Source organism: Rattus norvegicus, chromosome 4 (assembly GCF_021556685.1).
Source record: "Rattus norvegicus strain SHRSP/BbbUtx chromosome 4, alternate assembly SHRSP_T2T, whole genome shotgun sequence".
Classification (NCBI taxonomy): domain Eukaryota; kingdom Metazoa; phylum Chordata; class Mammalia; order Rodentia; family Muridae; genus Rattus; species Rattus norvegicus.
In genome coordinates, this window is record NC_141537.1 from 62023179 (window position 1) to 62037095 (window position 13917).

The 13917-nt window shown below is 43.0% G+C and overlaps 1 protein-coding gene across 3 annotated transcripts in view; it reads right to left on the reverse strand.

Annotated features, from left to right (window-relative positions):
* Window positions 1-2188, reverse strand: part of LOC134486671 (uncharacterized) — a 43310-nt gene extending 41122 nt beyond the window's left edge. For 2 of the 3 annotated variants that reach the window (XR_015686440.1, XM_087659706.1), the window contains exons 1-2: window positions 1920-2172; window positions 210-299 (exon numbers count right to left, since the gene is read on the reverse strand). Coding sequence is in view for 2 of the 3 variants with exons in the window: in XM_087659706.1 (XP_087515832.1) it covers window positions 210-299; window positions 1920-1938 (109 nt within the window). In the remaining variant the exon portion in view is untranslated. Of the gene's footprint in view, window positions 1-209; window positions 300-1919 lie in introns of all 3 variants that reach the window. The other variant, XM_087659705.1, reaches the window with a different exon arrangement.
* Between the last annotated feature and the right edge of the window lie 11729 nt (window positions 2189-13917).

A 13917-nucleotide genomic window follows, 5' to 3' on the forward strand; every position in this document is an offset into this window, starting at 1 on the left:
ATGAAGGAATGGATGTGCTAGGAAGCAAGGGTAAGCAGACAAAGGGCAAGGACTTCCTTCACGACCTTATATAAGCTTTCAGCAGAAGGTGTGACACAGATTAATGCTTTCCCAACTTAAGATCCAGATTAAAGGCCTGTGTCTCCCCCACCTCAAAAGTCCTGACTGGAAGTGGATTCGCCCACTTCAAACCAAGCAAAATATCTCACCGGCATGCCCTCCATTTCTGGATTGTAGTTCCTTCCAGATGTAGTCAAGTTGGGAATCAAGAAGATCCATCACATGGTCTTTCCTTGTACCTGGGAACAACACTGGAATGTCACAAGAACTCTCTCCCATCCCTCAGTCAGGAGATACAGAGGTAGCTACACCACTTCTAGGAGCAACTGAGTTAGGGAGCTTGGTGAGGAGATACTCTTCCAGGGTTAGCACAGACTTTTTCAACGTTCCAGCACAGCTAAGAGCCAGGCCTTTCAGTAACAAGAAGAAACAGAAAGCAGCTTCTCAGAGGTGAAGACAGCCATTTGAAGTCGCTTTCAGTTCTCCTCTCAGAATCTGTCATTTCAGTCTTCCAAATCTACGAGTTCCAGTCTTTGGGGTGCAGCCAACAATGGATCAAAATCGTCACCTAAAAAGCATGTGAGTCCTGGACATGTACAGACATTTTCCTTGGCATTGTTCCCTAAACAGGAAGGTATGGTTGCTCATACAGATTCCACGTTTTATCGGGTATTAAAAGCAATCTGGAGACTGCAGAGATGACTCAGTGAGAAGAGCATACACTATTCTTGCAGAAGACCCAAGTTCAGTCCCCGGCACCCACATCCTGCAGCTCACAGCCAACTACCTGTCATTCTTGCTCCAGGAGGTCTGAGGCCCTCTTCAGACCCCCATGAACCCCTGCACTCATGTGCATATACTCATGCACATACACATAATTAAAAATAAAATAAATCTTTTTCTTAAGATATAACCTGGAAACAGATGAGAACATATCAGCCTCACAGGTTATGTACAAACACTATCATTTTATATGAGGGACTTGAGTATCTGTGGTACTATGTTGGTATTTACTACATTCCTTGGTTCCCAGAAGCAACCATTCCTGCTCTGTAAACACTCTCTCACCTTTTCTCTTTCTGGTCTCCTTCTCTCTCTGTCCCTTCCTATTATAAACATGGAAAAGAAATGGGAGACAGGTTGGATTAATCAGTCATGGGGAAGCATCCCAGGCTCCTTGGAGAGAACCTTGGTTTTATTGCCATGTGTTATTAATGAAGATCACACTCCTCATTCAATCTTTACAACTCTACAGGTAGATCCTATATTTGCCCCATATTATGGATAGGAAATCCGAAGCTCAGAAGTCACATGGCTCATAATTCTGGGTCTGGGTGTGAACCTGTGTTGTCCCTGGCTCCAGGTCAGGCTGTGCTCCACTAGCCAACCCCTGAAGCAAAAGCATAGCATCTACCACAAGAGCTCCCAGATTCCAGACTTTGCGTGCCAAGAAAATTTCAAAATAATTTGGGGGAGGGTAGATAAACACAGGGTTGCCAAGTTTCTGTTTTGCCACATAAGCACATCAAAAATAAATCCTGTTATCACTATCACTTCATTTTTAAAATGACTTATTAACACCAAAAAATGGGAAGAAATAATCTCGGGATAAAGGCGGGTTCTTAAGCAGAATAAATTCCAACTTACAAAAAAGCTGTATAATCTCATTTTTTCAAAATTTGCTTAAAAGCAGTGAGAAATATCTGGGACCCGCTGTGATCTTTTGCAGCTACCAATCATCTCCCCAGATCTGTTTTCTCAGGATCCAGAGCAGAATTTCTAGGCCCGCTGGAAGTGAGGGTAAATGAAAGACCCTAGGCCCCAATACTAAGAACATTCCAATGTGGGGAAACTCATACCTGCTCTTTGCCAAGACATCCTTCATCCCAAGTGGACTTCTCACCCACCCTTTAACGCCAGATGTTCCTGGAGGAGCCGGGGTGTAAGGGGAGGTGGGTAAAGAAATGGAGAGAGAGAGACAGAGACAGAGACAGAGACAGAGACAGAGACAGAGACAGAGAGACAGAGAGAGAGACAGAGAGACAGAGAGAGAGACAGACAGACAGACAGACACAGAGAGAGATAGAGAGACAGAGAGACAGAGAGACGGACAGAAGGGGAAGAAGAGAGGGAGGAAGGAAAGGACAGAGGGAGGGAGGGAAGGAAAAGAACATACCAAAACCATGAGACCATGTCTGAGGACAGTATCCTGAGCTCAGAGATCTGAAAGTGAGAAAATGAGCCGAGGCAGTTAATTGCCCAAGACAAAGGAAGACAAATAGCATCCGCCCAAGGTGACTGAGCAAACTGGGCCGGCATCCGGTTCTTTGTGGATTGTGTCTTCTTCGGTTTGACTGTCATAAAGTGTTTATTTGTAACTGAAGAGAGAGAGGTAAGGCTTTTGTTCTGGTCCTTCTCCCTCTGAGGTACTTTACAGTTTCTGTAAGTACCTGTGCTCTGACCCTGAGGCTCATCAACCCTCAGGGGAAGGTAGCTTTGACAGGTGTCTCCATAGCCCAACTTCCTTGAATGAGGCTTTCTGAGAGGCAGATTTAACCCAGTCCCTTGCTCTCTTCGGTTTTTTCTCACCACCAGTTAAGATGGGGCTCTCTAGCAGAGCATTCGTGGTATTTTAATCACACTTGTTGTATGTGTGCCACTGGACCTCTGCCGTGCTTCACTGTGTGCAGACAACTCTCCTTCCCACCTATTTCCTACCTAACATTTCAGACCTCGGTGAGGGAGGTCTCAGCTTCCGTGAGCCTTCCCCTTGTCACCTGCCTCTCACCTGAGCTGCATCACTGGGATGTGCATTCATACCTCATTCTGACCATCACTGGGCCACACTGAAATGTCTCTTGACGCTTATGTTTTGGAGATAAGGTCGTGTTACACTCATGTTCACCTTCTCTATGGAGCACAGCCCAAACTCAAATGGATTTTTCTTAAAAAACCGTGTTCCTTTGCTTAGAAAGCCAGATGAGACATGGCCTCTGTCCTCAAGAACTGGTAAGTGATTTGAAGACTTGCCACCTACAGATGTAAGACAATGCCGCGCTAAAACCCATCCTGAGTTAGAATACAGAATGTAGATCATTCACAGAAAGCAGAAAAAGAAACTGGCAAGTGGACACTGCTAACGATGGTTTCTAGAGGACTAAGGAAGAAGAAAGACACAGACACGACCTCAACTCCCAGGACAGGCTCTTTCTAAACCCAGCACCACAAACTTCATCTCAAAACTCCACCAGGCAAGTCCTCAAACCTTTATCCAATCAGGAGGGGGAAATTATATATTAAACAGTGCAAGAATTTTGTGAGGGCCGGGTTCAATAAACTCAAAGTCTGAATGACTGCTCATGGTACCTTCTAAAGAGAGGAAGATCACATCTCATCTACACATGACATGAAAGAAAGCTGGTGGGGGTAGGGCAGTGGGGAATGAGGAAGCTTCTGAGATCCTAGAACAAGAGACCATTTGACTGGACACTGAGGTTCCTGAGCTTTGGAAGGCAGCATTCCTACTAGAAAGCTCTAGAGCAGAGTGAGGGGCCAGGAAGAAGTCCACCTCTGTCTCAAGATGGGTTTGGTGCTGTGGTTTGGGTGTGGCTTGACCATGTTCCTAGGGTTTTTCTCTGTCAAAATCTCAGCCCGCTCTGTGAGGAATTGCAAAGATGGGAACAATTTCACGGTGCTACCTCACAAGTAGGACTTTGGAGAGATGATTAGAATTAAACAAGCCTATTAAGATGGAGCCTCTACGACTGAATCCTTGAGGCTCTGCAAACTGAGAGAGGAACGCCAGACATATGGACAAACATGTCATGTGATACCTTGCTCTATCTTGGAACTCTGCCAGCAAGACAGCAATCACAAGATACAGACCCTGACCTTGGACCAGACCTATGACCAATAGAAACCTCTCTAATAACATACCTACTGGTGGCATTACATTCTAAGCAACAGAATATATATGTGAGATGAGGGCAATAAACCTGTGGCTCTGGGTCTAATGTTAGCTCTGTCTATTCTAGAACTTATAGCATCCCAAAGGCTTTAAAGCAGTGGTTCTCAACCCCCCCAATGCTGTGGCCCTTTAATACAGTTCCTCATATTGCTGTGACTGCCAACCATAAAATTATTTTTGCTGTTCCTTCATAACTGTAATTTCACTACTTTTATGAATCGTAATGTAAACATCTGTGTTTTCTGTTGGTCTTAGGTGACCCCTGTGAAAAGGTTGTTTGACCCCCAAAGAGGGAGAGATCCACAGGTGAAAACCACTACTTTAGAGGCTGCCCTTCAAGGGGCCTTTTCCTAATGATAGAGGATACAGGGGCAGGTAGATCAAAAGCAAAACTAAACAAAAGCAAAACTGAAACAACAACAAAAGCCAAGTAGGTCAGGTAGACAAGGGGATGCACAGGCTGAGAAAGCACCTTGGTTAGCAGAGCGCTTGTCTAGCATGTGTGAAGCTCTAGGTCCAATCCCCAGCACCACACAAACTAACAATGGTGGCGTCCACCTGTGATCTCAGCAGTCAGAAGCGGGAAATAGGAGGGATCAGGAGTTTGAGATCATCCTTGATCACACAGAGCATTCTAGGCTGTCGTGGCCACAGGATAAAGAGGAAAGGAAGCTTAGAGGCAGGAAGATGTGCTAAGGAAGGGAACTGATATTCACAGCCTGGACTCCTAACTGCATGGATTGGGAGACTCTGTAAAGACTAGTGCTTTTGGTTGTGGAACCTCTGGAATGGGCTTTTGGGGAGTCTGGAATGCAGAGGCCACATCAAATATTTACACTCCAGCTGCTGTCCCTGTGCCCTCACCTCCATCCCACAGTTGCTAGGCAAATGTCTGAAAGTCCCCGTGCAACTTGACTTCTTGGTAAGGCCGTGCGAGGCTCAGTGGAGCAGCAGCAAGTCCTTCTAGCATCATTCCAAGGCTTTAAGAGGCTCTGATTTACCTGATGTCATCCCACATGTTTTCCACCCTGCACTCCAATAGGGAATTCCACTTGGAACAGAGCACAGACTGAGTCCAGCAGCTCTCTGTGATGCGTTCTCTTCTAGAAACTCAGCTGACTTCAGGTATGTAGTGACTTGGCACTCCTCAGGAACACCTAAGTCATCCCACTTTCATATTTTAAAGGGTTGAGAGGGCCACAGACAAATGAGCACAAAGGATACAGGAGGTGGGATGTGGGCAAATGCTATTTCACCCTGTACTACAACAAGCACCTCTCCCCATCCCTCAAGGAAGCTGTACCTTCAAATATCTTGGTATGGGCTTTGCTGTTTTGATTCTTGCTGTTTGGTTTTGTTCCTTTGAAACAGAGCCTTGCTGTTCAGTAGCCCCAGATGATCTGGTAGCCACTGGCCTCAAACTTTCGACAATCTTCTTGTCCCCTGTCTCCCAAGAATTTGGTGTTTTGACACAAGTGTCAGGGACTTACATGGGCTCAGTTATTGGAAAAGATACAAAGAAATGCCATTGATCCAATACTTATCATGGAGCTTCTACTGTATGCTAGGTGACACAGTGTGGTGGTTTGAATATGCTTGGCCCATACTGTTAGGAGGTGTGGCCTTGTTGGAGGAGTGGGCTTTGAAACCCTCTACCTAGACACATGGGAGCCAGTCTTCTGTTTGCCTTCAGAACAAGATGTAGAACTCTTGGCTCCTCCAACACCATTCCTACATAGACACTGCCATGCTTTCTGCCTTGATGATAATGGACTGAACCTTTGAACTGTAAGCCAGCCCAAATTAAATGCTATCTTTTATTTGCCTTGGCCATAGTGTTTCTTCACAGCAATGGAAACCCTAACTAAGACACACAATAGAAGATGGGTTATAACAATGTATTTGCCAGATTCCTCTCACTACAACAAACTACCTGAGACAATTATCTTACAAACAGATGTCAATGATTCAATACATATCATGGAGCATCTATGGTATGACAGATTACACAATAGATGGGGTAGAACAATGTATTGGTCAGATTTCTCTCACCATAACAAACTATCTGAGACAATTATCTTACAAACAGATGTCAATGATTCAGTACATATCATGGAGCATCTATGGTATGATAGATTACACAGTAGATGGGGTAGAACAATGTATTGGTCAGATTTCTCTCACCATAACAAACTATCTGAGATAATTATCTTGCAAAGAGAAAAGGGGCTACATTGCCTTGGAGTTTTGAGGTTGTGCTCCATGATGAGGTGTCTTAATTGATTTTAGTCATGTGCAAAGACAGCAAGCACATCATGGTGGGAGAACATGGTAGAGTAAAACTGCTTACATCTCAAGATAAAGGGCAAAAGGCAAGGGGGATGCTACAGTCCCACAGTCTGCTTCAGGAACACACTACCAATGAGTGTGCCCTAAAGACTTCTCATCGGATTCCACATTAGATAGTCTTATAATTCTATCCGTGGGGACAGATCTTAACAGGTAGATCTGGATGATATTTAAGATCCAAACTATACGACACCCGCGGATCCCAGCCCGCAGCAGCTCTCTGCTCCCAGACCCCGTGTGAAAGAGACCTCACCGCCTGGTCAGGTGGGCACTCCTGAGGCTGCAGAGCGGAAGAGACCACCAACACTGCCCACCCCTGCCCACATCCCTGGCCCAAGAGGAAACTGTATAAGGCCTCTGGGCTCCCGTGGGGGAGGGCCCAGGAGCGGCAGGACCCCTGCCTGAGACACAGCCGGAACCTGAAGGAAACAGACCGGATAAACAGTTCTCTGCACCCAAATCCCGTGGGAGGGAGAGCTAAACCTTCAGAGAGGCAGACAAGCCTGGGAAACCAGAAGAGACTGCTCTCTGCACACACATCTCGGACGCCAGAGGAAAACACCAAAGGCCATCTGGAACCCTGGTGCACTGAAGCTCCCGGAAGGGGCGGTGCATATCTTCCTGGTTGCTGCCGCTGCAGAGAGCCCGTGGGCAGCACCCCGCGAGCGAACTTGAGCCTCGGGACCACAGGTAAGATCAACTTTTCTGCTGCAAGAAAGCTGCCTGGTGAACTCAAGACACAGGCCCACAGGAACAGCTGAAGACCTGTAGAGAGGAAAAACTACACGCCTGAAAGCAGAACACTCTGTCCCCATAACTGACTGAAAGAGAGGAAAACAGGTCTACAGCACTCCTGACACACAGGCTTATAGGACAGTCTAGCCACTGTCAGAAATAGCAGAACAAAGTAACACTAGAGATAATCTGATGGCGAGAGGCAAGCACAGGAACCCAAGCAACAGAAACCAAGACTACATGGCATCATCGGAGCCCAATTCTCCCACCAAAACAAACATGGAATATCCAAACACACCAGAAAAGCAAGATCTAGTTTCAAAATCATATTTGATCATGATGCTGGAGGACTTCAAGAAAGACGTGAAGAACTCCCTTAGGGAAACACAGGAAAACATTAATAACAAGTAGAAGCCTACAGAGAGGAATCGCAAAAATCCCTGAAAGAATCGCAAAAATCCCTGAAAGAATTCCAGGAAAACACAACCAAACAGTTGAAGGAATTAAAAATGGAAATAGAAGCAATCAAGAAAGAACACATGGAAACAACCCTGGATATGGAAAACCAAAAGAAGAGACAAGGAGCTGTAGATACAAGCTTCACCAACAGAATACAAGAGATGGAAGAGAGAATCTCAGGAGCAGAAGATTCCATAGAAATCATTGACTCAACTGTCAAAGATAATGTAAAGCAGAAAAAGCTACTGGTCCAAAACATACAGGAAATCCAGGACTCAATGAGAAGATCAAACCTAAGGATAATAGGTATAGAAGAGAGTGAAGACTCCCAGCTCAAAGGACCAGTAAATATCTTCAACAAAATCATAGAAGAAAACTTCCCTAACCTAAAAAAAGAGATACCAATAGGCATACAAGAAGCCTACAGAACTCCAAATAGATTGGACCAGAAAAGAAACACCTCCCGTCACATAATAGTCAAAACACCAAACGCACAAAATAAAGAAAGAATATTAAAAGCAGTAAGGGAAAAAGGTCAAGTAACATATAAAGGCAGACCTATCAGAATCACACCAGACTTCTCGCCAGAAACTATGAAGGCCAGAAGATCCTGGACTGATGTCATACAGACCCTAAGAGAACACAAATGCCAGCCCAGGTTACTGTATCCTGCAAAACTCTCAATTAACATAGATGGAGAAACCAAGATATTCCATGACAAAACCAAATTTACACAATATCTTTCTACAAATCCAGCACTACAAAGGATAATAAATGGTAAAGCCCAACATAAGGAGGCAAGCTATACCTAGAAGAAGCAAGAAACTAATCGTCTTGGCAACAAAACAAAGAGAATGAAAGCACACAAACATAACCTCACATCCAAATATGAATATAACGGGAAGCAATAATCACTATTCCTTAATATCTCTCAACATCAGTGGCCTCAACTCCCCAATAAAAAGGCATAGATTAACAAACTGGATATGCAACGAGGACCCTGCATTCTGCTGCCTACAGGAAACACACCTCAGAGACAAAGACAGACATTACCTCAGAGTGAAAGGCTGGAAAACAATTTTCCAAGCAAATGGTCACAAGAAGCAAGCTGGAGTAGCCATTCTAATATCAAATAAAATCAATTTTCAACTAAAAGTCATCAAAAAAGATAAGGAAGGACACTTCATATTCATCAATGGAAAAATCCACCAAGATGAACTCTCAATCCTAAATATCTATGCCCCAAATACAAGGGCACCTACATATGTAAAAGAAACCTTACTAAAGCTCAAAACACACATTGCACCTCACACAATAATAATGGGAGATTTCAACACCCCACTCTCATCAATGGACAGATCATGGAAACAGAAATTAAACAGAGATGTAGACAGACTAAGAGAAGTCATGAGCCAAATGGACTTAACGGATATTTATAGAACATTCTATCCTAAAGCAAAAGGATATACCTTCTTCTCAGCTCCTCATGGTACTTTCTCCAAAATTGACCATATAATTGGTCAAAAAATGGGCCTCAACAGGTACAGAATGATAGAAATAATCCCATGCGTGCTATCGGACCACCACGGCCTAAAACTGGTCTTCAATAACAATCAAGGAAGAATGCCCACATATACTTGGAAATTGAACAATGCTCTACTCAATGATAACCTGGTCAAGGAAGAAATAAAGAAAGAAATTAAAAACTTTTTAGAATTTAATGAAAATGAAGGTACAACATACCCAAACTTATGGGACACAATGAAAGCTGTGCTAAGAGGAAAACTCATAGCGCTGAGGGCCTGCAGAAAGAAACAGGAAAGAGCGTATGTCAGCAGCTTGACAGCACACCTAAAAGCTCTAGAACAAAAAGAAGCAAATACACCCAGGAGGAGTAGAAGGCAGGAAATAATCAAACTCAGAGCAGAAATCAACCAAGTAGAAACAAAAAGGACCATAGAAAGAATCAACAGAACCAAAAGTTGGTTCTTTGAGAAAATCAACAAGATAGATAAACCCTTAGCCAGACTAACGAGAGGACACACTGAGTGCGTCCAAATTAACAAAATCAGAAATGAAAAGGGAGACATAACAACAGATTCAGAGGAAATTCAAAAAATCATCAGATCTTACTATAAAAACCTATATTCAACAAAACTTGAAAATCTTCAGGAAATGGACAATTTCCTAGACAGATACCAGGTACTGAAGTTAAATCAGGAACAGATAAACCAGTTAAACAACCCCATAACTCCTAAGGAAATAGAAGCAGTCATTAAAGGTCTCCCAACCAAAAAGAGCCCAGGTCCAGACGGGTTTAGTGCAGAATTCTATCAAACCTTCATAGAAGACCTCATACCAATATTATCCAAACTATTCCACAAAATTGAAACAGATGGATCACTACCAAATACCTTCTACGAAGCCACAATTACTCTTATACCTAAACCACACAAAGACACAACAAAGAAAGAGAACTTCAGACCAATTTCCCTTATGAATATCGACGCAAAAATACTCAACAAAATTCTGGCAAACCGAATCCAAGAGCACATCAAAACAATCATCCACCGTGACCAAGTAGGCTTCATCTCAGGCATGCAGGGATGGTTTAATATACAGAAAACCATCAACGTGATCCATTATATAAACAAACTGAAAGAACAAAACCACATGATCATTTCATTAGACGCTGAGAAAGCATTTGACAAAATTCAACACCCCTTCATGATAAAAGTCCTGGAAAGAATAGGAATTCAAGGCCCATACCTAAACATAGTAAAAGCCATATACAGCAAACCAGTTGCTAACATTAAACTAAATGGAGAGAAACTTGAAGCAATCCCACTAAAATCAGGGACTAGACAAGGCTGCCCACTCTCTCCCTACTTATTCAATATAGTTCTTGAAGTTCTAGCCAGAGCAATCAGACAACAAAAGGAGGTCAAGGGGATACAGATCGGAAAAGAAGAAGTCAAAATATCACTATTTGCAGATGATATGATAGTATATTTAAGTGATCCCAAAAGTTCCACCAGAGAACTACTAAAGCTGATGAACAACTTCAGCAAAGTGGCTGGGTATAAAATTAACTCAAATAAATCAGTTGCCTTCCTCTATACAAAAGAGAAACAAGCCGAGAAAGAAATTAGGGAAACGACACCCTTCATAATAGACCCAAATAATATAAAGTACCTCGGTGTGACTTTAACAAAGCAAGTAAAAGATCTGTACAATAAGAACTTCAAGACAATGAAGAAGGAAATTGAAGAAGACCTCAGAAGATGGAAAGATCTCCCATGCTCATGGATTGGCAGGATTAATATAGTAAAAATGGCCATTTTACCAAAAGCAATCTACAGATTCAATGCAATCCCCATCAAAATACCAATCCAATTCTTCAAAGAGTTAGACAGAACAATTTTCAAATTCATCTGGAATAACAAAAAACCCAGGATAGCTAAAGCTATCCTCAACAATAAAAGGACTTCAGGGGGAATCACTATCCCTGAACTCAAGCAGTATTACAGAGCAATAGTGATAAAAACTGCATGGTATTGGTACAGAGACAGACAGATAGACCAATGGAATAGAATTGAAGACCCAGAAATGAACCCACACACCTATGGTCACTTGAATTTTGACAAAGGAGCCAAAACCATCCAATGGAAAAAAAGATAGCATTTTCAGCAAATGGTGCTGGTTCAACTGGAGGTCAACATGTAGAAGAATGCAGATCGATCCATGCTTATCACCCTGTACAAAGCTTAAGTCCAAGTGGATCAAGGACCTCCACATCAAACCAGACACAGTCAAACTAATAGAAGAAAAACTAGGGAAGCATCTGGAACACATGGAAAAAATTTCCTGAACAAAACACCAATGGCTTACGCTCTAAGATCAAGAATCGACAAATGGGATCTCATAAAACTGCAAAGCTTCTGTAAGGCAAAGGACACTGTGGTTAGGACAAAACGGCAACCAACAGATTGGGAAAAGATCTTTACCAATCCTACAACAGATAGAGGCCTTATATCCAAAATATACAAAGAACTCAAGAAGTTAGACCGCAGGGAAACAAATAACCCTATTAAAAAATGGGGTTCAGAGCTAAACAAAGAATTCACAGCTGAGGAATGCCGAATGGCTGAGAAACACCTAAAGAAATGTTCAACATCTTTAGTCATAAGGGAAATGCAAATCAAAACAACCCTGAGATTTCACCTCACACCAGTGAGAATGGCTAAGATCAAAAACTCAGGGGACAACAGATGCTGGCGAGGATGTGGAGAAAGAGGAATACTCCTCCATTGTTGGTGGGATTGCAAACTGGCACAACCATTCTGGAAATCAGTCTGGAGGATCCTCAGAAAATTGGACATTGAACTGCCTGAGGATCCAGCTATACCTCTCTTGGGCATATACCCAAACGATGCCCCAACATATAAAAAAGACACGTGCTCCACTATGTTCATTGCAGCCTTATTTATAATAGCCAGAAGCTGGAAAGAACCCAGATGCCCTTCAACAGAGGAATGGATACAGAAAATGTGGTACATCTACACAATGGAATATTACTCAGCTATCAAAAACAACGACTTTATGAAATTCGTAGGCAAATGGTTGGAACTGGAAAACATCATCCTGAGTGAGCTAACCCAATCACAGAAAGACATGCATGGTATGCACTCATTGATAAGTGGCTATTAGCCCAAATGCTTGAATTACCCTAGATGCCTAGAACAAATGAAACTCAAGACGGATGATCAAAATGTGAATGCTTCACTCCTTCTTTAAAAGGGGAACAAGAATACCCTTGGCAGGGAAGAGAGAGGCAAAGATTAAAACAGAGACTGAAGGAACACCTATTCAGAGCCTGCCCCACATGTGGCCCATACATATACAGCCACCCAATTAGACAAGATGGATGAAGCAAAGAAGTGCAGACCGACAGGAGCCGGATGTAGATCGCTCCTGAGAGACACAGCCAGAATACAGCAAATACAGAGGCGAATGCCAGCAGCAAACCACTGAACTGAGAATAGGACCCCCGTTGAAGGAATCAGAAAAAGAACTGGAAGAGCTTGAAGGGGCTCGAGACCCCATATGTACAACAATGCCAAGCAACCAGATCTTCCAGGGACTAAGCCACTACCTAAAGACTATACATGGACTGACCCTGGACTCTGAACTCATAGGTAGCATTGAATATCCTAGTAAGAGCACCAGTGGAAGGGGAAGCCCTGGGTCCTGCTAAGACTGAACCCCCAGTGAACTAGACTGGTGGGGGGAGGGCGGCAATGGGGGGAGGGTTGGGAGGGGAACACCCATAAGGAAGGGGAGGGGGGAGGGGGATGTTTGCCCGGATACCGGGAAAGGGAATAACACTCGAAATGTATATAAGAAATACTCAAGTTAATTAAAAAAAAAAAAAAGATCCAAACTATACAAGTGACCAAAATATCCATGCCCATCACGAAACTGACAAGCAACATTATACTCTTCAGAATCTTTCAGTTGGTCAAGACTCAAAATAAATACAAATTATGAGAGATTATAAACTAAACTGTGTCCCCCAGAACTCATATATTAAAGCCTTTGCCTCTGACCTGAGTATTTGAAGACAGCCTTTGAAGACATTAACTAAGGTTAGAAGGACACAGGAGTGGACTCTTAATTTAGTAGGACTAATACCCTTTGAAGATGAAGAGAGACCATATACAAAGAACCTGAATCCTGGATGGACACAGAGGAAAGCCAGGGAGAGTGGGCTCACCAGGAGCCAAATATTTTATCATCCTGGTATAGATTTCTATCATCCAAGTGTGTGGGAAAAATGCCTGCTTTTTATATGACCTAATTGGTGGTATTTTGTTACAGAAGCCTCCTATTTTATAAAACCAAGACCATCACTACTTTGTGACTATTATCTCTGTACTACCTTGAAAACTCTTGGCTTAAATATGATACTTGTCACTACACTAGACTCAGACTTTAGTTGTTAGTTTCAGACTTACTGAAATGTTTTATCAGTTTGTTTTGTTTTATTTCTTAAAGAATCTCAAGATAGATGCCTTCATGATAATCTGGTCCAGGGCTGTCAGGAAGAAAATTAAAGCAAAGTAAGAAGATGATGTGTTTCCTAGCACTTTAGAGTCCAATTCTGCTCAGTCACTTTCCAACTTGGACTTGAGGATGGCACCTCAGATGGATGACAGGAGAGGCAGCAACTCTCAAAAGTGTCCCATGATTGTCTCCAAGGCTTCCTTGCCAGCGCTTGGCACCTGTCACTGAAGATGAATGTTCATCCTCCCATACATGCCCACATAGACAATTCCTTTACACTA